Consider the following 25,539-nt stretch of genomic DNA (forward strand, 5'->3'; position numbering starts at 1 on the left):
ACCATTTTCCTAATTTCTGAAATGTTAATAGTGACTTGCACCTTGATGATGCTGTGAAATGATAAACCATCTGCTGGATTGAGTTTTACCGTTCACTTTGCTACAGGCTATTAGCTGTCTGAAGCGAGCTAATTATCTTGCTCCCTTTGACTGGAAGATTCTGTATAACCTGGGCTTGGTGCACCTGACAATGCAGCAATACGCATCGGCATTCCATTTCCTGAGCGCGGCCATCAACATTCACTCGAAGATGGGGGAGTTGTACATGCTGCTGGCTGGTGAGTGTTCATCCAGCCAGGGGACTGACTGACCCTGGCCATCCTTAACTCTGACACTGTGCAAGCATGATAACTCATCACACACACCCCCTCCTTTCGTTTCTCCTTCCACCTCCCCCACTATACCTCCTCTCCACCCCCACTGATTCCCCACCCTCACACCTCCACCACCCCTCTGGAAACATGGCTCCTTTGTGGTTTGGACACAGGGTAATACCTGCTCCCACTTCCAGGACCTCTGATGTATGTGGATGAGATGGCAAAATGAGTGTTGAAAGAAACAGAAGCAGGAGTGGGCCATTCTGCCCCTCGCCCTGCTCCTACATTCAGTAAGGTCAAGGCTGATCTTTATAGTGCAGCAACCTGGGCGGGCTGTGTATCTCTGTCGGAGGGCCGTGTTGTACAGCCCATATCTCTGTCAGAGGGCTGCGTTGTACAGCCCAGGCGGGCTGTGTATCTCTATCTCTGTCGGAGAGCCGCACTGTATGGACTGGGCGGGCTGTGTATCTCTGTCGGAGGGCCGCATTGTACGGTACGGGCAGGCTGTGTACCTCTGTCGGAGGGCCATATTACAGCCCGGGCGGGCTGTGTATCTCTATCTCTGTCGGAGGGCTGCGTTGTACGGTAAGGGCAGGCTGTGTACCTCTGTCGGAGGGCCATATTACAGCCCGGGTGGGCTGGTAGATGTTAAGTATTCGCTTCACCCTCTCACATGCTTTGGTAAATGAGTCAACGAGCTTGTCCTCCGAACATGAAAGTGCTCAATCACAGTTGCACAGTGCAGCTCTGGCCACCATTGGATGACCTTGGTTCTGGAGTAGAGGCAACGTAGGTCGAATAGTTTCCCATTTGCCCTGTGGATTGGCTGCACTGTAGTGGGAAGGTTGTTGGTGGTGAGGAGCAGCATTGTACAGACAGCTGATGGTGCAGTCCTCTTCCCTCCAGGACTTGCTGTTGTTCCACTGGTCAGTGGGCTGTTGAGCTCACTGTGACACTGTATATTGCACGGTGATTTACAATGCTAGTTTGGTTTCAGTAGTATCTGTTACTTGTACAATTGCAGCCCAGAGTGAAAGTCATTAAAGGATCAGTGACATCATTTATCAGACTGAATTAGAAATAAACTGAGCCTGGTGTTTTCTGAATGTGAGAATCAGTAAACAGTAGGGATGGGCGCGTTGTGACAGTCTCAGCTGAGTCTTCATGTACTGTGCTTACAATAACTACCACCCAGGCTTATCTTTAATAGGCATCCCTTTAACAGAGAAAGACGTTCAAAAGAGGAGTTCAAATGGGTGCCAGGTGGCAGGAGAGAAACAAGATGGGTGGACAGGTGGGGAGATGTGTGGGCCAGAGAGCAGGGTTCTGGGAGTTGGGCCTCGCTGGTGGGCTTGGAGGAAGAGGGGTTGAGAAAGGACTTGATGCTGTGATTTTATTTTTCACTTCTTTCAATTTACAGTGGCATTAACAAACCTGGAGGATCCCAGCAACGCAAAGAGATCTTACGATCAAGCAGTGAGTTTAGACCAGTGAGTATCGGGGGAATGAGCTGATGATCCTGAAAGATTCAGTGGCACTTGATCACTGGAGAGCTCCTTTCTGAATGGCATCAAATGACCTCCTATGCTGTAAAGTTCTGTTGTGCCTTGGCACCTGCCCAGAATGGAATGCTACTACAGACAGGGTTACTGCAGTAATTGCTGGCCTTCCTGATGGTTATCTTTGCCAGAGGTTGTATTGTGTCTGTTTACCCCCATCTATTCCAAAAGTGCTTACATTGGTTTGTAATAACCTGCTGCAGGTTTAGATCAGGACAAAAGTCTTGACCGATGCAAGGAGACTATGTTGTGGTTTGCCATTCTGGGGCTGAGATGAAGTGACCACTTTTCCCTGAGATACCATAACTAATGTTCCACATGCACTGTTGCTGACACAGGAGAATGTGAGGCTGCTTTTGGCTTAATGAGGTAGCATCTTCTCCCTTGTCTCCTGGCTATTCTCCCATGATGAGCGTTGTCAGATTATTGAACCACATAGAGAGTCCGGGCTTTGACTGTGTTTTTTCTCTCAGATGTTCTTTTCATGTTGAGTAGTTACGCCGACCTCAATGAAGCAGGATTATCTTTTTCTCAGAACGACAACCTTTGTCTCTCCTCCGCAGGTCAAACCCTCTGATAAATTTAAACTATTCCATATTATTGTATAACCAAGGGGACCGGAGGGGAGCCCTGCACCAGTATCAGGAAATGGAGAAGAAGGTTAACAGGCTAAAGGAGAGTAGCAGCTTGCTGGAGTTTGATCCAGAGGTATGTTAATATTATCTCATTCTTTGTAGAGCACATTATAAGTGCATTAAAATAGCTGATCGAATGATAGGTTGTCCAAAGAGTCTCCACATGCTCTCTCCACACACACAAACCTCATGCACTTGTTGCAGGCATTGAGGAGTTTTATACAAAACGATGCACAGAAATAACTTGTAGCCTTGATCAAGTCTTCAACTATGGAGATACAAGAGACTGCAGATGGTGGAACCTTAAGGAACACACAAAGCACTGGAGGAACTCAGTCAGGCAGCATCTATAGCGGGAAATGGACAGTTGACGTTTCAGGTCGAGACCCTTCGTTTGATGCAGCCTGACCTGCTGAGTTCCTCCAGCGATTTGTTTATTGCTCAAGTCTTCAACTGTTTTGCCCTATGCTCCAGTGCTAAGTATCTAGGGAAGTCATTGGGAGCCAAGGAGGTTTAGGGACTGAAGCTGAGTAACTGATGCCTCTGTCTTGTGCTCACAGCTGGTAGACATGGCTCAGAAGATTGGAGCAGCGCTTCAGGTGGGGGAGAATCTTGTCTGGACTAAACCGAGTAAGGACACCAAGTCAAGACACCGTGCAGCACCATCTGGCAGCAAAGTCACTTCTACCCAACAACCCCTGGGCTCCAATCAAGCTTTGGGCCAGGCTATGTCATCAGCTGCGGGCTACAGCAAGACCATTCACCTCTCTGCTGGTAAGGAGCAGCTTAATTAACTCAACTCCCAGCTATTGTTTTCTATTAAAGAATAGCTATTTATTACTCTTTGTTCTGATAACCCAAGCTAGTAACAGGAGTTTCTCGAGTGTAGTTACCTGTATTTGCACATCAATGTGTAACGTAGAAATCAGGAGTAGGCCACCCAGGCCTTCGAAACTGCTGCACCATTCAACAGGTGACAGTTGATCATCCAAATTCAGTCCCCTGTTGCTGCATTTATCCTTTATCCCATTAGCTTGTAGAACTTAACTTCTTGAGTGTATTTAATGATTTGGCTTTGGCTGCTTTCTGTGGTAGTGAATTCCCTCCTGGGTGCAGAAACTCCTCCTCGTCTCAGTTCTACACAGTTTACCCTTATCCTCAGATTGTGGGCCTGGCCCTGGATTGTCCCACCATCTGGAACATCCTTCCCGCACCTAGTCTGTCCAGTATCATTAGGAATTTATACATTTCTACATGATCCCCTCTCATTCTTCTAAACTCTGAATATAAGCCTAATTGTAATTGTGTCTTTATACATCTATTCTGCTGCCCCAGGACTCAGTCCAGTGAACCTTCAGTGCGCTCCCTCCATAACAAGAACATACTTCCTCAGATAAGAGCAAAACTACACACAAGGTGTGGTCTCACCAAAGCCCTTACAGTTGCAGCGAGACATGCCTGCTCCTGTACGGCCAACATATCATTTCCCCTCTTAACCACCTGGTGCATCTGCACACTTACTTTCAGTGACTGGTGCACAAAGACACTGAGGTCTCACTGCACCTCTCCCTTTCCCAGTCTGTTATAATAATCTGCCTTCCTTTTTTTTGCCACCAAAGTGGACAATCTCAATTATTTGCATTATACCACCTCTGTGTGCATTTGTCCTTCGACCTATCCAAGTCACACTGGAGCTTCTCTGCATCCTACTTACAGCTCGCCCTCCAACAGCTTTGTATTGTCTGAAACTTCACCCTCCCCAAAGCCTCTACATCCTTCCTATAGTTTGGTGACCAGAACTGCACACAATACTGCAAATGAGTCCTAACCAATGTTTTATACAGCTGCATTGTGACTTCCCAACTATTATATTCACTGCCTTGACTGCTGAAGGCAAGCGTGCCATACACGTCCCTGTCCACTTGCATTGCCACTTTCAGGGAGCTATGGACTTGCACCCAAAAACCCTCTATACATAAATGCTCGTAAGGGTCCTGCCATTTATTGTCTATTTTCCTCTTGCATTTGACCTCCCAAAGTGCAACACCTCACACTTCTCTGGATTGAACTCCATCTGCCAAATTTCCAACTGATCTATATCCTGCTGTATCCTTTGATAACCTTCCTTGCTATACACATCACCAATTTCTGTAACACCTACAAACTTACTGATGATACCACCTAAATTTTCATCCAAACCATTAACATATTACAAACAACTTGTGGAACACCAGTCACAGACCTCCAGTCAGAAGAATGCCCCTTGTCCACCCTTTGACTTCTGTCATCAAGCCAGTTTTGGATCCAATTTACCAACTCACTATTTGATCCTATGTAACTTCATTTTCTGGACCATAAGCAACCTTGTCAAATGCTTTCCTAAAGTCTCCAGTATATGTATAGGATGGTGGAGATAACGATGGGGATCTGGAAGTCTAGAGACTGAAGCCACTGTAGTTCTGAGCTGGGATCAGTTTTATCTCAGAATAGATTGTCCTTTCCCTGCAACTGCCTTGAATCAAATCTACAAGGTTTTGCTAATTTAACTGCAGTTCCAGCCTTTGAGATGATGGTGGGTTATGTGTGCTTGGCCATCAGTGATTAAAATACAGAGAATGCTGCTGAACCATCAACTTTACAATTCAGGAAGAGACATTTGACCAACGATATCTCTAGTTGTTTACTTGAGCCACACCAGACTAACCCCACTGCTACACCAGAAATACTTACCAATGTTCCAATGAGATCTGGCTGACCACTGCTATGGTGGGGAACTCTTTGTCCCAGTAGTGCCTGGTATAAAGCAGTATCTCTGAATTCCTGTCCGAGGACAGTGTTCACAGAACTGCTGGGCAACAGGATGCCATTTAACCATTGGAGTCTTCACAGCTCCTCGGCATCAATCCCACCAGTCTTATTTCCATAACCCTGCAAACGGTTTTCCCTTAAATGCCCTGATTCTGTTTCTACTGCCCCTACAAGAGGGATATTCCAGATCATAAATAATTTGTGAAAGAATTTTTTTCTCTAAACTTTACATCTGTGTCACCTTGTCCTTGAACCATCTGATAATTGGAACAGTTCCAAGTTTACCCCATCTAAACCAGTCGTGAATATTGTATCGATTCATTTCCAGGACTCTCCAACCGGAGGAAGTAATATTTCCCTGTTCCTCATATCATATCCCTTCAAACTTAAAACCTCCCAATTTCTTACTCAGCTGTTCCTTCTCAATGAGAAGAGCACAGTATCTCAAGTCTTTTCCTGTAACAGGTTCCTGCAATCTCAGTGAATCTGTGCTGTCCGTTCTGGTTTTAATGTCCTGCTTATAATGTGACTGCCAAAACCACATGCAGTTCCCTTACTGTAGCCTCTTCAATCTTTTGGCCAGACTTGTAAATACAGTTATAGAATATTAAATTCAAAACAGATGTTGGTATTTTCATTCCAGCAGATTCCCTTTTGAAGAAATTACCCCTTGAACCCTTTATGATCTCTCTATTCAACCACATTTTTAAAGAGTTCTCTATTGAGCGCATATTCACTCCTGTTGCATATGATGTGTTTTGTTTGTTGTGCACTTTGTATCGGTCCAATTTACCCTTTGTTCCTGCCCTTTTGTAGATTAGTCACGTGTTTTACATAGAGTTTCAAACCTGTTTCTTTTCTTCATTCAGTGTTCCGTAAACCTGTGTTTGATTAACCTTCAGTAAACTGCCAGAACCTTCACAGTACATGGACCGTGAGCAGTGCTGGGTGCTCTCAACATCGACTAATTGCTGATTCTTCTTTCTGCAGATGGATGTCTGACTCGTATACAGAAACCTCCCTCATTACCCCTAGAACCAGAGTCAAGTGCAGAATCGGGTGCTGAGGATCTGAGCAGAAAGCAACACCCATGATAGCTTGTGTTAGCTTTCAATTACCACCACCTGATCCCCTGAATAGGTAATTAAAACCAGCACCATGCTAAATTCCTCCATCTCTTGGATGCAGCCAATACCTTGTGGGGAGAAAGTGCCCTCTGCTATTAGGGTAACATTACTGCAGTGTCACTATTATCCACAGTTTAAAACATTAGTTTAGGTTTTCTACCTTCTGTGTATAAAGTTCAAGTCACACAGCACTGGTCTCACCCAGAATCCCACTCCTCCCAAGGTCAGTCCCATCAACTTGTAAGGTCAGTGGGGGGAACCCACTCTGCATGGATCCAGGAGGGCATTCTGGAACCTGGTGGTAGTGTAGCGGTTAGTGCGACGCTATTACAGCACCAGCGATCAGGGTTCGATTCCCGTCGCTGTCTGTAAGGAGTTTGTGCGTTCTCCCGTGTCTGCGTGGGTTTCCTCCAGGTGCTCCGGTTTCCTCCCACATTCTAAAGACGTACGGGTAGGTTAATTTGGGGGTTTAAAATGGGCGACGTGGACTCGTTGGGCTGGAAGGGCCTGTTACCATGCTGTAAATTTAAAAAAAAGACTGCTCAAATGTTTGCTTTGGTCTGCTGGGGGAAGCAAGGGTTTCCTCCTCGCACCCCCAACCCTTGAGGTTCCCTCGGCATTGCAACAAGGAAGATCACTTGTTCCTAAAATAAAAGTCGGCAATCAATGGGTATTCAGACAGTTTGTCTGGACGTTCAGAGGTTGTGCAGCCTGCTAACTGCAATGGACCTGCCCTTGCTCCAGGAAAGTAGAACAACCCTGGAGCTTTAGAGCAAACTGGTCCTGAGTGATTCTTGGCCAGGATGGTGGGGTAATTCATTGTTTGTTTGGCCCTGGTGTGGCTGCTTGGGGAAGACATCAGACGCTTGGGGAAGACATCAGACACTTGGGCATAGCACTAAACCCCTGGTAGAGATCTGAAGTACAGAAAAGCTGGAGGGTCTGGGATGGCTGACGACTGGGTAACTCACTGGTAGCTGTAGTTTTTTGTCACATTTTTTATTAGAGGCTTTAAACGTTGAGGTAGACCATTCCCTTGTTTTCCATCCTATAACAACATCTCAATAAACTGAAGTACATTGATATAAAGGCTCCATTATACACAGATAAGACCTTCCATTGGCTCCACAGAGGTTGCTATTGTAGGCCAAAAGGGACAGCATTGCTTACGTGTCAGGAATCGATTGTATTTGTACAGCTTTAATTTCAATGCTCTGAAAGGGCTATTGTCAGGAAAGTTGTTATTTTCTCTTGGAGGATTGCCACTGCTGTAGCTAGAATGGCATTCCCTGAAACCAAGCACTGAAGAGCTGCACTTAGTCCCAGATGTTGCCTCCTCGCTGCCCTTCAACTCTCTAATTATCCAGTTCCCTTCTAGAAACTATTGTGAATTCCATATTGGCAACAACTGTTTGGACTGGAAAAAGATCTCTGAACTTCTCCCACACCCTTTCTGTTTGCTTGCAGCCTTCAGATACTGAATCAGTGGAAATAACATTCCTCAGTTTATTTTATCTAGCCCCTTTTGACCTGACTGCCATCCTTCTCCTTGATCTTTCGTTTACTGGACGAGCTCCTGTTTTCATTTCTATTTGCAATTAAAACCTTTTATCCTCAGGATGATTGATTTCAGTAAATTACAGCCTATCCATCCCTAAAGTTAGGTCCCAAAGCCTGATACAATATTCCAACTATAGCCCAACCATTAGTTTGTGTAGACACAAGAGACTCCAGATGCTGGAATCTGGAGCCACACATAATCTGCTGGAAGAACTCAGCGGGTTGAGCAACATCTGTTGAGAGGAAAGGAACTGTCAATGTTTCGAGTTGAAACCCTGCGTCAGGACTCTGCATCAGAGTGCCTTCTGTGCTGTTAGAATTCCCTAATTCAAGGACAGGTGTACAAAGGTTGTTTAAAGTGTATGTTTTTAGCCACTGCACATTAGAGGGAGGTAGAGAGGTTTTGGAGGGGACTCTAGAGAGGCCGTCACAACAAGGCACTGCTGCCAGTGGTTGGAGTGCGGAAGGATACAAGGGGAGCCACAATTAGATGGTTATAGAGCTGCAGGAAAGGAGATTGAAGATTTGACACAAAGATGAGAACTTAAAGTTCTCGGGAAAAGTAGTAGGCCTTGTTTAAATATTCCCATGACGCCTGGCTGTCTTCTAATACTCTTCTGATTTGTAGTTTCTGTCACCACCGGCCCATGCCTGAGAAATGTTTCTGGAGGTGACACTCCTGTAGGGGTTTCATCATCTCCAGTGCCAGCTTTTGCAAGAAACCCTGGCCAAACCCCCATCCCAGCTTAATCCTGCAAAAATTCCAGAGCTGTGATTCTAGTTATTTTCATTATTTTTTCCCCAATTAGATATTCAGATGTCCTTTATCATTTTCAAAAGTAAAATTGCAATATTTTAGCATGGTATGTTTTTAAGTTCTGACTGAGGGAGACCAATGTTAATGTGATATTTTGAAACAGAGAAGTTCCAAACATTTGCAAGGGTTTTAATGTATACAAATTTTTCCATAAATATTTCCTAAATTAAAACTGTTGTCTTTGTAGTGTTCTCTGAGCGTTTTGTGTCACATCATCACACAATCACTATCCATTACGAATCCACCCTTCCCCTGAGCAACTAGTCAGGCTTTATTCACAGGACAATGAATCTTGCAGAATGCAGCAACCCCGTGTATGCAGCCTGCCTGAAATCCACTGCTATAACCCTTCAGTCTGTTATACTAGATGCTGCACAGTCTGAACAGCACCTGTGAATTTGCAAGATATGTCCCTCTACAGAGATTGTAAGGTGTAGGACTAAATGGATTAAATTATAAAGTTAAACCCCTCATTCCTGCCAATTTTACAAATGTGCTTTAACTTGGACTGCAGCACAGACCTGGGACTGAATTACTCTCCCAATCTTGCTGGGTAGAAACATGAGGCCTGAAATAACAACTTCTACTTGGCTGCAGTTTTCTCTTTATACAGACAGGTACACCTGGCTGAGCCACTGATGTTTGTTGCTTTGATCACCCAAGGCCTCTGCAATACAGCTGGAAACAGTCAAGTGTTTCCTGATGAAATCGGTCTGACAGCTCAAAAGTGGGCGTGAATGGGCTCAGGGAACAATCACCACATTCAAAATGTACAGCTACACATTGTACATACAAAAGAATCAGAAGCAGGAGTGGACCAATCAGCCCCTCTTGCTTATCAATTGTCCATCTAACTCTGCCTTAAAAATGCTCTGATATTTCCTTCATTCTACCATTTTAGTCGGAGGCATCAATCGTGGCTCCATGAGGTGTGCCTAACGTGCCAGGCTAAGCTGCAACACCAGACTACACATGTGCTAAATAAACAGCATGCCTGTGACAAAGCTAAATGACCCCACACCAGATCAGATCAAAGCCCTGAAATCCTACCTGATTCAGTCATGAATGATGGTGTAAAATTAAGGAGCTAATAGGATATGTTGTCACCGAGAACATCCCTGGCCTTAATGATGGCAGACCCAGCATGAGTGCTAAAGATGAGCACACTTCAGCCAATTTGATTTGCTCAATGTGATATCAAGAAACAGCTGATACATCATGGTTATGGCACTGAAGATCCGTGATCCAGACAGGCCACACCCATTGACAAGCTATCCCACCAGATTTACACATCATCCTGACTGCCACCTACTGACAATGTGGAAAATTGCCCAGGTCCATCCTCTCCACAAAATGCAGGATAAATCTGACACGGCTAATTTCTGTCATATCACTCCTTCCCAATCGCGATTTCCCAGCAAACTGATGGACGGTATTGCTGGCAACCCAACAAGTGGCACTTACTCACCAGTACTAAGCCTTGGTGTTACCAGGACCTCAGCTCCAGACTTCAGCACAGCCTTGGACCAGACATGGACAAACCTGTAACGTGAGAGTGACTGTCCTAAAATTCAGCTAGCATTTGACCCAATGTGACATCAAGGACCCCTAGGGAAAAATGATGTTAATGAAAATCATGAGTAAATCTCCCTTCTGGCTGGCAACATACCTTACAGTTGTCAGAGGTCAGTCATCTCAGCCTATGACATCGCTGCATGGGTTCCTTCATCAACTGCCTTCCTACTTCTTTTAATGGAAGGCTGTTCAGTGATGATCACACAAATTTCATTCCATTTGCAACTTCTCAGAAGGTGAAGTGGCCATGCAAGACCTAGATGTCATTTAGACAAAGGCAGTTAGTGAAAAATAAAATCTGCCCCACACAAATTTCAGGCACTAACCATCAACATCTGAGTCTAATCACTTACCCTTAGCAGCATCATCTTCACTGAGGCCCCATTATTAATACTCTTAAGTATCAGCATTGACCAGAAATGCAACTGGTCAGGGGCTGGATATCCTGTGATGTGACTTGCCTCGCCAAAGCCTTTCCACCACCAACAAGGGGTAAGTCAGAATGTGACAGGAAATTCTCCATTTGCCTGGATGAGTACAGCTGCACGAACTCCCAGGAAGCTCTAGGCAATCCATGATAAAGTCGCTACCTCTTTGGCACCCTAAGCATTTACTCCCTCCATCTGTCACTACGGCAGTGTGTACACCATCCATTAAATGCACTGCAGTTACAAAATCTTCTTTGATGGTACCTCCTAATCACACAACCTCAACCATCAAGCTGAGAAAAGCAGCAGGCACGTGGGAACACCCTCTCCACATTTACACACCAAGCTTGTCTGTGTTCACCCGTACCTGTTGTAGGAGACACAGGCATGTGGATTTACAACGTGAGCCTTCAAGACCTTGGTCGTTAATGTTGAAAGGTCACTGACCCATTTCCCTGTACAGAGGCACTACCTGAATTTCCACAACCACAACTTTTTGTTTTTATTTGAGATCTCTGGCTAGGCAATTTGATCAGCATGGACTAGTTGGGTCAAAGGGCCTGTTTCCGTGCTGTATACAGTAGCTCTGTGACTCTATGCAGTATTTTGCATTTGAAGGCTTAAATCCAGGATCAATAACTTTCTTAACTGCTGTTTTAAAGTACTTGATGAATTGAGTTACGACATCCCTAATCCAGTTTCTTCCTGACATGAGCCTCCAGCACAAAGCTTACATCAGTTTTTCTGTGCACCACTGCGCATCTCCAACTGGGCAAATTTCCACAGATCCCCATGAAGTGACACTCCTCCTAACCCCATGATCCTACTCAAGTGTTGGCAGCTCTTCCCCATCCTGAAGACCAAATCCTCATTCCTGGCAAGGTGCACTTTTCTGCAAGCAAGCACTAGACACAGTTTAGGATTTTCCTTTCTCCAAGAGGGACTAACTGAGCAGAAAGTAATCGAACCTGGTCACCCTTAAAGCTTTAACCAGTTAATCTTGGTGCACTAATCCATCAATATACTGGTTTATCTGTTGATTTTACTTACACTAGCAGTGTAGACCATGAATAAAAGTCTACATTCACACTTCTTCCTATTGGTTGAATACAAAATGTATTGGAATTCCAATATTACATTAGAACATGAAGTTTAAAAAAAGCCACCGAGTATGCTACTAGCAAAGTTCTTTGTACATAAAACTACAGTAGTTTGCATCATTTCTACAATCGTGATTAATAAACAATCTGCACCTTCCGCATCCTTGGAAAACAGAAAGTTGCTTTAGCTAATGAAGACACTACAGATACAACAGAGGTTTCCCAATTGTGAACACAGGCCAGAAGGAAAGAATTCTTGTAAAAGATGGAAAAAGTGCAAAACAGATCTTACTGCCTACAACAGGGGGATGTTTTCTAAATCTTCACAATAGCTTCGTTCAGTTATATTCATTACAATAAATTTCCTTAAACAGTTATATTAACATTCATGGAGATGTACATAGGAAGCAATATTCACAAACAAAGTAAAACCATGACTGTAGAAGCAATTACAATGATGTTATGGGGAAGGTGGGGTGGGGTGAATGAGATGAAAGGAGCTTCCTGTAATTGAACTCACTACATGATTTAACATGTAATCTAATCAGAACCCAATTGATGGGATTGATTTGAGAGCCATCTAATTGGGACCAATTCAAGTAGGTCCCGAGGGTACAGTAAACTCAACCCATTTACTGAGTTCAATACAGATTTGTAACTGGAGCCTACCCACTCAACACAATTAGTGAGGGCAGGGAAATCAAACTCGATCATTGAGGGTCTAATGATCGGGTTTAATGCTGGCTATGTAATCAAAACTCATTGATAGGGTTTAATAAAGATGGTGCAACCAGAATCCACTGGTAGGGTGGACATCGTTTTCCTTATGGCTAAATGATTTTCCAGTAGAATACATAAAGACAGTCTTCATATAAAATGTCAGTTGCTGCACACGTTTGTTTAAACCAATGTGCTTTGAGTCTTGCCAAGCCTCTTTCTGAGTTCTTTGTGGATAGATCTTGCTGGTTCCATCTTTCTAATTGTGCTTTAATCAGCTAACTTGCCAAGTCCAGCAGGAATTGCTAAAAGATCACAGTGATGAACGCGGATAACTTGGCAGTTTTGTCAGAAGGTTGCAGAGTCTGTGTGCCTTGGCACTGTGTAATGCAGAGGAAGCAAGAAATGGCCATGTTATTAATTGATGCATCTCACATCAGCTGACGGTGAGGCAGTCAAATGTCACACCTGGATACCAAAGTAACAATTCAACATTCTCTTTATAACACAGAAAACGTTAACACGCAGTAAATAGACGATATCGAATGTCGAACACTATATCGGTACCTCCAGTACATTTCCAAACCAGCAGAAGTCTGTCAGAGCTGAGGGTCATCAGATTCCGAGGCCTTGATTGGATTTACATGATATCCACAAGGCTGCATCCACTGGACTGAAATTGTGACAAAGGCAGTTTCCACGAGACTTAACACATCACGTTATGTTGCAGTCGACCCTCTGAGTGTCTTGTGTACTTGTGCAGACCTGCTCTGGTTTCAGTTTGAGTAGTTGATGGTACTCTGATCTATGCTGTGGTGATAACATTGAGATCCTTCATCAACCCTGTGAGGTGAGCCATCTCTTCAGTCAGTTCATCTGGGCCATAATTCTGCAAAAAGAAGCAGAAGGTTATTGGCTTGCCAGGTCTTTGCTCAGAATAAAGCTTTATTTGAGGGAACAGGACTTGCTCGAGGATCACTCTTAGCTAAACTCCATTGGAGTGAGGATTTCTCACAGGGTGAGACCCTGATTTCTGCAAGTGCTGGCATTTTGCCACAAAGGAAATAAGCTCAGACCACTCACAGAAGGTGCGATTGTCTGACCTCCTCACCCTAACTCTTCCTCATTTTGCTGGAAATCAGCAATATTTTCAGGAGCATGACTGAATTGTGGCTTAGATTTAACTCAATACCCGGACTGAGGATGGAGATCTCAAGCAGCATCTGGTGATGGGGGTGGGAATCAGGATAAGGGGATCCAAGGAGAAAGTGGACAAAGCACAGGTACGAGGGAAACATTTCTGATGTCAGGGTACAAGAAGTGTGAAGTTACTGAGTGAAACCAAAAGGCTAGTTATAAGAAAATGGAAAGCACTTAAAGAAAAAAATGTGAGATGTTTGTGTGGATTGAGAAATCAGTTAACACCAAAACCTGAAAATAATGGTTGAAGAGTGATTCATTGCCACAGCTCCTGTGGGAAGTGTACATGTGTACATGATGAACGGTGTTGAGAATTGAAGCGTATGCAAAGTGGGGGATCCAAACAATAGAGGAGGGAAGGGAAGAATAGAGACGGACAGTGCCACCTGTGAGAGGGTATACAACACAGTGTCACAGTGAAGGATGAACACAGAGAATCTAGTCCAGACCTGGGAAACCTGCATCAAACCTACAGAATCAGAGTCCTCCAGCATTTTGGTGGATTCTGCAACATCTGGTGCACTGGGCACAGTCACTGCCATCGGGGACCTGCTTCTCCCCAGGGTTCCTATTGATGCCGTCTTCACTGAGTGTACTTGAGGGTTTGCCCCTGCAATTGAAACATGGCGTGTCAGAGCTTTCAGCAGAAGTACCTTAACACCTTTCTTCCAACATTAGATAAAATCCAAATTGACATTCCGTACAGCAAGAGACACAAGTGTTTACTGAAGGTTAGCGTCTGTACCCAGGTAATGAGCACAATTCACACTGCAGTGAAATGTTAGTAACCCGGAACCTTAGCACTTTGGTGGTGCTGGACTGGCAGGTGCTATTGGATGTTACTTTTAGCACCCAGTGCAATTTTAATTCACTCTTTTAATGTTACACATAGTGTGCTTAAAGCAGAGCGCAGGAGGCAGGGCGGGTCAGTTTAGAGGGAACAGAACCCAGTGGAGTTTCCCAACAATTGGAGCCTCACTGTACAAAGTTGAAAATCAGTGTCAGCATTTCCCTTCCAGGGATTGAGAACAAGGCAAAAGCCCACAGCTGCTTTCTAAGGATCCACTGCTAGCCTGAGAGACAACTTGGGCCTCATAATCTTTTGTGGCAGTCTAGACAGACCAGCGCTCAGCAGGTCCCATGTCGGTCCCGTCTAGACAGACCAACACTCAGCAGGTCCCATGTCGGTCCAGTCTAAACAGACCAGCACTCAGCAGGTCCCGTGTCGGTCCAGTCTAGACAGATCAGCACTCAGCAGGTCCCGTGTCGGTCCAGTCTAGACAGACCAGCACTCAGCAGGTCCCGTGTCGGTCCAGTCTAGACAGACCAGCACTCAGCAGGTCCCGTGTCGGTCCAGTCTAGACAGACCAGCACTCAGCAGCACCATGTGGCAGTTCAGTTAGACAGAGCAGTAACCACAGGCCTTGTACCTAGTCTAGATGAGCCCATGGTGAGCGTGTCCTTTACTTTAATTCACCACGTTATTAAATTGTTAGTCTAGGTTTCACAATCCAGTTACTGTGGACCTTGCCACAGAGTCATACAACAAAGAATCAGGCCCTGTGGCCAACTGAGTCAGTGCCCACCATGAACCGACTGTTTACACTAACCCTCCACTATCAACTCCCCCAAGCTTCTACCACTCAGCTACACACTAAGGACAAATTGCAGTGGCCAATTAAACTACTGACCCCCACATCTTTGGGATGTGGGAGGAAACTGAAGCACCTGGAGGAAACCCACACGGTCACAGGGAGAATAAGCAGAATGGAGCCCCAGTTGCCAGAGTTGTTGAGGTAGTAGCTCTATGTACAAGCTGTGCCACTGTGTACTGCTATCAACAGCCAACAATGGTTCTGTGAATTGTTTGGAATCTTTCAATGCTCCCAGGCCTTTATAGGTCCAGCCTGTGTGTGAAGCCCATGCAGGAGGGCAAGTGCTCAGCCCCTTGATCAGTGGTCAGTCATTGCGGCTCGCTCACCTGTCTGGGCCAGTAATGGTGTACTGGACGAGGCAGCATCATAGTTGGTGCTGGCAGGAGGGATGGCAATTACCGCAAAACTTTTCAGCGGGTGGGATGGGCGCACGTGGGCTGTTGGCACGCTGCGGTTAGACTCCTCCTCCTGTGACCCTGGCAGATACGACACTGGTGGCACATCCGTCTCCAGGTTCTCCACAGTGTGGGTCTGGGAGCTCAGTGCTGGTGACATGTCACTATTGGGTGTGTTTCGTACAGATTCTGAAAAGCAAAGTGTCAGGAAAGGGTTAACGCTCCAAGTTTGATCTGACCCTTCTAACAATCCACACGTTTAATCGAGAGAGCACAGCCTGTACAGTGTTTCCTCAGTCTGAATTTTCCAATAAGTGGATCAGCACTTTCTCCTTTTCCTTGCACTTCAGCTTTTGAATTAAATCACTTCTTGTGACCACAGACGCAGGTCAATCAGCAGCGAGCTGGGAAATGGGCCGAAAATTCAATTGAGTGATGCTAGTTTCTGCTGAAAATTCAGAGGGAGGTGTGGAAATGATCACTCCAAGTATCTCACATCCCTCTGGGAATTTGATCAGCACCCCAGCCATAACTCCCCCTTGTGCCACAAGGAAGATCCCACATCATTCCCTAGACACTGCTGCTTTTGGAGCATCATAGGAGAACCTGGACTCAGCTGATCCAAAAATGAACATGATGGTCACTCCCAGAACTCCATCTTCTCACTGCAACATCCTTCAGGCCCGATACCACTCTGTGCCACTCCTCCAACCCCCCACTCACTGGTGACCCCGAGGTCCAAGCCCCAAAACTCTGAACCCTCCCCCCCAATCTCCCCAACTACCAGATCACCATCTGTTGACAGCAGCCTCAATCTCCAAACTTCTGCCACCACTTTTCTCATGGCCAGTCCCTCCCCAATCCTTGGTCCATTTGTGGCTCTGACCCTTCCTTCATCCCTGTGCCCACCTTCTCCCAACCACAGTGTGGATCCCGATTAGGCCCAAGGCTCTAGCCAGCCTGACCACCCAAGCTGGGCAGTGACATTACAGTGCCTGGACCAGAACAGTGTGCACTGTGGCAGCAACAACCACCTGCACACTCAGGTCCGCTGAAGATCTAAGTCACAGTGTCCAAGACTTGTTTAAATATCTCCAGGTGTTGCTGCAGGAGGCACGGAGAAGCAGCATTTAATCCAGAACAACTCACAACCATTAGGTTGCTGAAGCGGAGCAGGAAGCCCTTTCAGCCCAACCATGACATTCCCTCCACTTCCCAGCCCACCCTTTCAGCCACCCAATCATTAATACATAAATAGTGCCTCAACCAAGAGCCTTGAAGTAAACCACAAAGCTCCTCAGCTCTCTGAAGAGGTCTCCTGCCTCCTGTTCTTGATCTCCAGCATGACCTGGTGTATTTGCTCCCTTGTGTTAGACTCACAGACATTGTTCTGTTCACCCTATTCCAGCTTTCCACAACATTGCCAATAACATGTTGTACTAATGACCCAACTTTTCAACCTCCTAATCATCCTCAATCTTTGAACAAACAAGCTGTGCTAATGGTGACCCTTGCATCAGTTCCTTTCACAGAAGGGTTCGTGCCCACTGTCCTTTCTCCCTCTGTAGCCTCAGTGTCTCACGTATCTTCTGGGCCTAAAACCATTGTCCATTTACCATCCATCTGAACACAGAAAATGCCAGCGTCGGTGTCCCTCCTCTCCTCAAAAACCAGCAGAGCGTGAGAAGTTTAAAAGCAATAGGACTGCATTCAGTCTGAGAGCAGAAACGTTAATCAGGATCTCCTAACCTGAACATGAAGGCAAGTGTAATGGTGCCCTCACATCAAGAGAACAACGAACAGCTACTGGCAGCAGCTAATCTACAGCCTTGTTGCGAGGCAGGGCTGAGGTCTCACCTGTGGAGTTGGCCCTGTCTAACGAAGAGCCAAGCGGCCGGCTGCTGATCTGGTGACGGAGATAGCTGCGGGTTGGGGATGAAGGCCCGTCACAGTGGTGATGATGATGAGGGTTGTCGAGTGAATGGATGGGATGGGCACTAATCACAGCTGTGAATGAACATAACACAGAGAGCACTTCATACACAGAACCAACCACAGTGATCCAGAGAAACCCACCCCACTGTACACAGACACACAGTCACATTCAGGATGCACTCCCCAAACAATTCAAAACCCTGGACACAACATGATGTTCACAATTCCACATCCTACCCAATCAGGGCCTACAGATCTAACCTGCTTCTGACCACTCCTTCCTAGACAGGATGTTAAACCAAGGTCCTATCTGCTCTCTCAGATGCTCAATAAAAGATCCCATGGAACTAGTGACTTCTGGGTGCCCAGATAATGCTGATTTCTTAACCAAATTATGTCTAAGATAGAGGCCCTTGGCATTTATTTCACTGCTTCTTGTGGGATCTTGCAATGCAAATTACTGCCCTATTTCCCATAATACCTCTCCTTCAAAGTCCCCATTGGCCAGACAACGCTTTGGGACATCTTGGGTCACCAAAGCATTGTATAAATGCAGATCTTCCTTCCCCAGTTACTGCACTGGAACATCATGATAATATCCTGAACTATCAGGAGCACCTTGAGGCCATGGAATGGGAGGGTCCTGGCACAGGGCACAGAGGGAACATTGTGCACCTGCCCACCCCTCATCTCCCCCACACTACAAAAGTTCTAAAGGGGCCTTGCATTGGTGAAGTTAGATTTCCATTGGTGTCTTAAGGAACAACCAACAGAAGTTCTGACCACCTGCTACATAACTGCCTTGCTCTTCCCAGCTGAAACTCATTGTGTGCGTTTCAGCTACTAGTTGTTATTTGGAGCTAGTTTTGAATTCCAGGCACACACACATGGCTGAAATGAAGGTTGCAGTTTTCATTTGCCAACAGCCACAGAACAAAATGGATTCCAACACCTGTCACCTATACCCACACATCTTACCACAGCAAGTTCAGTAATTGGTGGCATGATGGTGGTGTGGCAGGTAACAAGGTGTTCCAATGGCAATTCACAGACATTACACATCATTTGGTGAGATCGTTTTAAATATTCATTTGTACTTTTGCAATTTTAATGAAAACCAGGTTTGGGCTTTTAAATGGATGCTATAGAAATCCTCCTAAGTTGTTGAAAACGTTTCAGTAAATCTTGCAGTGTGTGGGTGCAGAAGGCCACAGCACCCTGACATTTTTGGTATCACCAATCTCTTATTTCTTTTATTTTCATTTGAGCAAGTTAGGCTGATAGTCATTGGTTTAGAAAATATGAGGCGACCTATTGGAAACAGAAAAGATTCTGAGGGGAAACGACAAGGCGGATGCTGGGGGTATCTGGATTGGGGACATAGTTTGAGAATAAGGAGACATCCATTTCAGATGGAAATGGGGAGCACTTTCTTCCCGAAGGTCAGCAGTCTGTGGAATTCTCCACTCAGTAGTAGAAGTGGAGACATAGAATAGATTCAAGGTCAAGATCTTTGGTCTACAGAGAATTGGGATTCTAGGGAAGAGGAAAGAACATGAAGCTGAGGCCAAGGCCAGATCAGCCCTGATTTTACTGAACAGTGCAGAGGCCTGGATGGGCTAAATGGTCTCCCCTGAATATGTTCCCTTTCAGTCAGGTCCAAATCCACAGACAGCCTCTGCCTGTCAGCACCTCACCCAGGAGGCCTAGGGAACTGCAGCAGGCAACGTCCAAGATCAAAGGGCATCAATTACAGTCAAGTCCGATTCTGTGCTCAGCTGAAGCTCAGAAAGACAAACGGGACTGTCTCTCAACCTGCCAACCTTGCTCCCGAACCGGGGGCAGTCCCAGCGACGTCACAGGCTGACACTGAGTGTGAGGATCAGAGAAATGCTGCCTTTATCCACATCACTCAGTCTCACCGAACACACAGTGGGCACAGATACTCACGCACCATTACTACCTGCCCACTTATTACAGCTGTTCAATCTTAATACAATCCCTGGCTGAGTAAGGAACAATATCAGACATACGCTGTGGAGGCTGAGCATCAAAAGGCATCATAATCTTTGGCCGTAGTCCACGCCGACCACTCAGGGAAGACACGCCATCCTCCAGTTCACGGCCTGTGAACAGAAACATCCCATAACTCTCCATACTGGAGTCGAACTGAACGGCAAACTCAGGCACACCATCGCCCACAGACTACCCCACAAAATGGACTCTTGACCTCACAATCTACCACATTATGACTTTGCACCTTAGTGTCTACCTGCACTGCACTTTCTCTGTAGCTGTTACATTTTATTCTGCATTCTGTTATTGTTTTACCCTGTACTACCTCAATGCACTGTGTAATGAATTGACCTCTGTATGAACGGTATGCAAGACGTTTTTCACTGTATCTCAGTACATGCAGCAATAATAAACCGATTTACCAATTTACTTCCCGCAGTGCACCGCACCGTGTACACTCTATGCTCAGAATCAACCCATCTCCCAGAATAGGAAGTAGTCTGGACAAAACAAGGGTCAATTAGGGAAAAGCAGATTTGGGAAATCTGTCTCCAATCCATCCTGGAGATGAGCCAGGAGATTGGCCTGGCTCTGAATTCTGAGTTCTGAACCCTTGCACAAAGTGAAGTGCAGCCTGAAACATTCCAGCTCCTGCTCAAGGTCTATCGCTGCTGGAACAGATCCAACTCTCACTCACAGGGATTCAGAAATCGGTCTCCAATAGTCACTTCCTTCCCTCATTTGTGCATTTCCAATCCTCCTCCATTGTCACCTGTGAGTTTATTGAGTACCTTTTGCATCAACCAGTTGGTGAGAGAATTGACAGAACAGATAGGAACTCAGGTGAACTCTTGTACACCTCGTGGGAGGAAGGAGCAATCTGTTCCTCTGCACGGGTGAGCTACAATGGACCTCCAGTCTACTGACCTATGCAGAGTCCAGAGCTACAGTTCCACCCACCTCTTCCCCAGAAATGGCTGCTTCAGAACCTGAGCCTAAAGAGTCTGGAACATTTTGGAATTAGTTCAATATATGCTGAGATGAATCCAGGAAATGTAGGTGTCTTCTGGGGCTTTATAAATCCTTGGCCCTTAATTCTTTTCTCTTCACAGATGCTCCCTGAGCTGCTGGGCCCTCACCGGCTCCCTCTGCTGGGCCTCACCAGCTCCCCCTCAGCAGCTCCCCCTGCTGGGCCTCACCAGCTCCCCCTCACCGGCTCCCCCTGCTGGGCCTCACCAGCTCCCCCTCACCGGCTCCCCCTGCTGGGCCTCACCAGCTCCCCCTCACCGGCTCCCCCTGCTGGGCCTCACCAGCTCCCCCTCAGCAGCTCCCCCTGCTGGGCCTCACCAGCTCCCCCTCACCGGCTCCCCCTGCTGGGCCCTCACCGGCTCCCCCTCACTGGCTCCCCCTGCTGGGCCTCACAGGCTCCCCCTCACCGGCTCCCCCTCACTGGCTCCCCCTCACTGGCCCTCACCGGCTCCTGCTTCTGTTTCTGCAGAGTTTGGTGAGAGAGCCATTTCCCAGTTTTTTGCCATTGGATCACTGGCAGCTAGGGGTAAAGTTCAACAGCGTACAGTGCCAGGCCTCACAACATTTATCTAGCTTTTCATTTAGCTGGAGACTCAGCCTCACTGGCCTGGAACCCAACACTTCTGAATTGTTGGCTTCACCTCCTGTGGTTATCAGCCAAAGCGTGGACCCAGGACCAGGTTCTGAAGGATCACAGCGGCCAAATGGTTTACTCACCCAGGTAGGAATTCCTGCGCTGGTGGTCTTTGTCCATGGAGCTCTCAACAGGAGTGATATCTTGGGAATTGCGGGGAATAGGGGTATCTGTCATGACAGGGTTAGGATCTGGTGACTTGTCATTTGGTTTCAGCTCCAGGCGCTCGTGGTGAATCCAAAGGTCAGGAGGCTTCACGTCCTTCGAATTGCCTTTGTACTTGTGAGATCCGTTGGCAGACTTACAGGCAGCTCGCTTCCTAGAAAAAAAACACCAGCAGGAGTGACAGTGGATGAGGTTGAGGATTCTGTATTTATAATTTCCTCTGATAGGGTGAGAACAAGTGTGTTCAATGAGATGTTTCCTTTGTCCTACCCATCACCCCTCGACCTTCTCAGCCATTGAAAACTAACGTGCTCCCTTTCCCAGATCTGATGCAAAACATTAAACTCTGTTTCTCCTTTGACGGATGCCTGACCTGTCGAGCATTCCAGCATTTTCTGTTTTATTTCAGGGGCAGCCTAAACATGTTCTGTCACACACTCCCAGAGCACGGGTGAGACACAGAGTGAAGCTCCCTCTACACCATCCCATCACACACTCCCAGGGTCAGACACACAGAGCAAAGCTCCCTCTACACCATCCCATCACAAACTCCTGGGGTCAGACACAGGGTGAAGCTCCCTCTGCACCGTCTCATCACACACTCCCGGGGTCAGACACAGGGTGAAGCTCCCTCTACACCATCCCGTCACACACTCCTCCTGGGGTTGGACACAGGGTGAAGCTCCCTCTACACTATCCCATCACACACTCCTGGGGTCAGACACAGGGTGAAGCTCCCTCCGCACCGTCCCGTCACACACTCCCAGGGTCAGACACAGAGTGAAGCTCCCTCCATACCGTCCCATCACACGTTCCCGGGGTCAGACGCAGAGTGAAGCTCCCCCTATACTGTCCAATCACACACACCCAATGCATGGGGAGTAAAAATTATCTGCACATAGTGTGTGTTTTCGGCTCTGATACCCACGGATGTATCAAGGTTGTGGTAGGGGTCAGGGGAGGGGTGGGTGCTCATGGTGGTAAGGCTGAAGATGAAGAATTGGGTGCCAATGACAAGCTTCGGTGTTGGTGAAAGATGAAGATGAAGTCTCAGGAGATACTAACTGTTTCTCTGAGCCTAGTGGGGGTGCGATTTTTTCTGGGATCGGCTGTGAAGGATGAAATTCTCAAGATCGTGCAGTGCAGAAACAAACACATGCTGGTCATCACACAGGATAGCTTTTGTTGCTACCAGGGACTATCTTAGTCACATTGGACTGAGTGTCAAAGGATGAGGCCGTTTGAAGAACTACCATTCCGACAAAATCATCAGTTATTTCTGTGCAACCTGGTTACCGGGGTAACAAAACTGGAAAACCATGTACTGTGCAGTGCAAGGTGACTGGCTGAAGAGGATCAGTTTTGGTTTGTCTGAAACCTCCTTCCCATGGTCTGTGTTTGTCTCAGCCCCTGTACCCAAGAAACTGCTGCAAACCTCTATGCTGCCATAGACAAGTGCTACCTCTGTCAGAGGCTGCACAGCCACAATGGGCAACTGTGCTAAAGTTAATTTTGATGTCATCTCCAAAACCTATAGCCATCTGACCCCTGATCTTTGGAAAGAGACTGTATTCACCAAGAACCCTTATCAAAAGTTCACTGATCAAAATCCACAATGTGTGTTTATTCAAAGACCCTTAGCCTACTGTTGTCCCAGCAACACAAGGATTCATGCAAAGAATCAATTAAAATCTACCACACGAGTTAAAAAAAAATAACAGGAGGAAATCTCCCACTACACCTTCCCATCATCCCACCCCCACCCCCAGGGCAGGGACAGTGTGGGTTAGACACAGAGGGAAGTTCCCTCCACACTGTCCCACCACACATTCCCCCAGGGCAGGGAGAGTTGTGGGTTAGATACAGAGTAAATCTTTTTTTACATTGGCCAACTATGTGTTTCAACTCAATAAAGAAGCACTCAGCTGCAAAAGTGTGACACTTGCTTCCTTACTGGCTGGCTGGAGCTGGCATCAGTAACTAGTAAGGTACCATTTACCCTGTTCAATATTTGCCTGCTCACTTTTTCTGCTGATAGTTGGTTCTTCGTGTGCAGATCAGAGCAATGACCACCACCATGATGATTGTGAAGACGCCCACAGAAATGATGATAATCAGCATTATGTTGCTGTCCAGGCTGGAGGTGGGGCTGCCGTGAGGACTGTTGTGACCTGCAGGTAAAACATCAGCCATAAGGTAGAACCTGCCAGTGGGTGCAGGGTCACTCTGTAACCCGGCCTCAGGCTCACAGTGAAATTCAGCTCCGGGCCAGCTACTGTGTGTGGGGAGAGGCAGCTCTGGGCTGTATGGGAGGAAGGATAGGATGGAGCCTAGACCCTGTGGGTTAAGGAGTGAGTGTGTGTGTGTGTGTGTGTGTGTGTGTGTGTGTGTGTGTGTGTGTGTGTGTGTGTGAGATGTGTGAGTGTGTGAGTGTGTGTGTGTGTGTGTGATGTGTGAGAGTGTGTGTGTGTGTGTGTGTGTGTGTGTGTGTGTGTGTGTGTGATGTGTGAGAGTGTGTGTGTGTGTGTGTGTGTGTGTGTGTGTGTGTGTGTGAGAGACCATGGGCGGGGTTGGGTGAGGGGGGAGGGGAAAAGAGAGAAAGAGTGAGAGAGGGAGGGACCATGGAGCGTGCGTGCGTGAGAGAGAGCGAGAGAGAGCGAGAGACAGATAGGGACCATGGAGAGAGAGTGTGTGTGTGGGTGGGGCAGAGGGGGGAACGGTGAGTCAGGGACTGTGTGGGGGGAGTGGGAAGGGACGATAGACTGTGTGGGGACAGAGAGGCACTGTGGACGGTGTGTAGACACAAGTTAATACTCACCACCAATGGAATGCCTGGTGTCAGTACCCGAGTCCATCAGTGGGGGATTCTTCCCAACTTTACCAGATGATCCGGGTGCTGCAGAAACAGAGAAGCTCTGAGCTGCTGTACGGACACATGCAGAAACATTCACAGTGCACTCACTACTAACTACTCCACCCCTACAGTACACAGGAGGGACAGACAGGATGGGAGCGAGAGGATCATAGTGAGGAATGGAAACTTTAACCCTTTGATCAACTTGCCCCACACCACCGTTTAGCCAAGTCTCACTGAGCAGCATTGATCGTGATGATGAACCAGGTTTTTATTCATTAAACATCATTTCTCAGCATTAGACTGATGAATCCCCACTGCCAGGAAGGTGACAGTGCCCCTTCTGTTAAGTGTTTCTTGGTCAGCATGACTGTGGTTAATCGAACTGTTGATTAAATAACAATGAAATGGCCACATAACTGGTTATTTGATGCCAACATTTATTTATGTACGTTGATAAAATGCTGAGAGGAAGAACTGAGAGGGGTCGAGAATTCCATCGTTTCCCCCTCGGTCAGCACTGGGGGGCACCAGGGAAACTCCAGCTTCCACCGTGCAGCCGGGAGCAGTCACTTGGTCACCTCCAGCAACTGGTGTAACCACCTCAGGCGGGCAGAAAAAAGGAAGCCCTTCCAACCAATAACAAAAGGATTCACTGAACCCAGTGCAGCCACTGAAAGGCTCTGTGAGCAAAGGCCAGTGTAGGTCTTCCTGTCACTGGACACTGAGGACCTGCCCCTGTATAATAAGCCTCCAACGTCAGTGAGAATGATTGAGAATGAAAGACAGATGCCGTAATACTGTAAGCAAATGCAATGATATCCTTGGGACAGTGAATGATGGATGAATGTCTTCTGTTGTATAATTGAAAAAGTTTTTAATAAAGAATATTTCTGGAAAAAAATAAACAACTCCAATAGGGTAGCGTGGCACTGGGAGACAACATTTGGCGACAGAATATTGCAGGTGGACATGATGGACACACTCTCCAAAAAGGAGTTTGCAGAGGGATC

General features: G+C 46.6%; 2 protein-coding genes and 1 pseudogene across 7 annotated transcripts in view; 2 read left to right on the forward strand and 1 right to left on the reverse strand.

Annotated features, from left to right (window-relative positions):
- The window catches only part of bbs4 (Bardet-Biedl syndrome 4), a 30,450-nt gene extending 23,957 nt beyond the window's left edge, over positions 1–6,493 (forward strand). For both annotated transcript variants that reach the window (XM_052042606.1, XM_052042607.1), the window contains 5 exons: positions 107–278; positions 1,738–1,807; positions 2,440–2,584; positions 3,072–3,285; positions 6,310–6,493. In XM_052042606.1, coding sequence (XP_051898566.1) covers positions 107–278; positions 1,738–1,807; positions 2,440–2,584; positions 3,072–3,285; positions 6,310–6,413 — 705 coding nt within the window. In that variant the 3' untranslated portion in view covers positions 6,414–6,493. The remainder of the gene's footprint in view (positions 1–106; positions 279–1,737; positions 1,808–2,439; positions 2,585–3,071; positions 3,286–6,309) is intronic.
- A 5,402-nt stretch (positions 6,494–11,895) lies between these two features.
- Positions 11,896–25,539, reverse strand: part of neo1a (neogenin 1a) — a 176,437-nt gene continuing 162,793 nt past the window's right edge. For all 5 annotated transcript variants that reach the window (XM_052042461.1, XM_052042462.1, XM_052042460.1 and 2 more), the window contains 8 exons: positions 24,491–24,568; positions 23,696–23,843; positions 21,591–21,826; positions 19,862–19,954; positions 17,751–17,900; positions 15,825–16,082; positions 14,317–14,453; positions 11,896–13,532 (listed from right to left, as the gene is read on the reverse strand). In XM_052042461.1, the coding sequence (XP_051898421.1) occupies positions 13,449–13,532; positions 14,317–14,453; positions 15,825–16,082; positions 17,751–17,900; positions 19,862–19,954; positions 21,591–21,826; positions 23,696–23,843; positions 24,491–24,568 (1,184 nt within the window). In that variant the 3' untranslated portion in view covers positions 11,896–13,448. The remainder of the gene's footprint in view (positions 13,533–14,316; positions 14,454–15,824; positions 16,083–17,750; positions 17,901–19,861; positions 19,955–21,590; positions 21,827–23,695; positions 23,844–24,490; positions 24,569–25,539) is intronic.
- On the forward strand, positions 22,709–23,390 carry LOC127585320 (40S ribosomal protein S2-like; annotated as a pseudogene).

This window comes from Pristis pectinata, chromosome 32 (genome assembly GCF_009764475.1).
Source record: "Pristis pectinata isolate sPriPec2 chromosome 32, sPriPec2.1.pri, whole genome shotgun sequence".
Classification (NCBI taxonomy): Eukaryota; Metazoa; Chordata; class Chondrichthyes; order Rhinopristiformes; family Pristidae; genus Pristis; species Pristis pectinata.